The sequence below is a fragment of the Cyprinodon variegatus genome, unplaced genomic scaffold (genome assembly GCF_000732505.1).
Source record: "Cyprinodon variegatus isolate N-32 unplaced genomic scaffold, C_variegatus-1.0 Scaffold1679, whole genome shotgun sequence".
NCBI classification, from domain to species: domain Eukaryota; kingdom Metazoa; phylum Chordata; class Actinopteri; order Cyprinodontiformes; family Cyprinodontidae; genus Cyprinodon; species Cyprinodon variegatus.
This window is the reverse complement of record NW_015152132.1, coordinates 106,486-107,483: the sequence shown is the minus strand read 5'-3', so window position 1 is coordinate 107,483 and position 998 is coordinate 106,486. Positions and strand designations below refer to the sequence as shown.

Genomic DNA, 998 nt, shown 5'->3' with positions numbered 1-998 from the left:
ATCAAACTTTGTACATTTATTGTAAATAAATCTTTGAACTTTTCTTCTGCCTCCGAGAGTTCTGCATGTGGGTTAGACACCTTAATCCGAACATGACAAGCATCAAGGAAGCACAATTAAAAACTAAAAAAACCTCCAGATGATTCAGGAAGAATTTGTGAACTCACTCTGCAACACGTGGGTCTGGCAGAGGGAAGCCCAGCAGCTGGTTGAGATGGATGCTGTGCTTCAGAGACGCCTGCCACTGGTTGAAGACATAAGCTGCACTTATGTCCATCCTCTGTTTGCTGCTGTTTTTATGCAAAGCTGCAACAAAGACATACAAACGGTTAACCCTTTATAGGGCAATCAGTAAAATACTTTGAATATCTAAATTTGAGGCCAATAGTGTCATTGGGATCCAGGACAATATCTTATTACCTTTGTAACATAAAAAAATACGGATATTTTGATGGCTAACATTAATGTCAACGTAATAATAAGAAACGCCAACTTTCCTGAATATATTAAGAAAAATAAACACATGAAAAACACTCTGAGATTGATAGAAACACATTTTTTATTTTGGTCCAACATAACCTGAATATAATTGTTAAGAAGGTTTATTAACTTCGGAACTTTACTTTTTAACTGTTTAATTAGCTTTTTACCTTTTTTCTTCACTTATATATTGTAGGAGCCAATTATCCTTTGGTGTTTGTCGCCACCAGGGGGCGTATTTAATTTTGAGTTCTGAGTGTTTGATGAGGGGATGGGTTATTTAAGGTCAACCATCAATTCTGTTCAGGTGCGGTTAATAGGCTGAGGCAAACAGTTTTCTACTGTGCTTGGTTGGATTTATGTCGAATTTATGTGGATCTTGAGGGAAACAGTAAGATAATGGACTTTGTGCTGAAAATAAATGACTTTGTTTTATGTCAAATGGAAGATCGGCATTCTAAATCTTAATTGAGCGCACGTAAAACCAATGCCTTCCAACAGAAACCACCAGTAGCCTA

The 998-nt window shown here is 36.8% G+C and overlaps 1 protein-coding gene across 1 annotated transcript in view; it reads right to left on the bottom strand.

Moving 5' to 3' along the window:
* Nucleotides 1-167: 167 nt before the first annotated feature.
* The window catches only part of LOC107104291 (protein asteroid homolog 1-like), a gene marked incomplete at its 3' end in the record, with an annotated part of 13,187 nt that continues 12,356 nt past the window's right edge, over nucleotides 168-998 (bottom strand). The window contains exon 5 of the mRNA XM_015404264.1: nucleotides 168-306. Within this exon, the coding sequence (XP_015259750.1) occupies nucleotides 168-306 (139 nt within the window). The remainder of the gene's footprint in view (nucleotides 307-998) is intronic.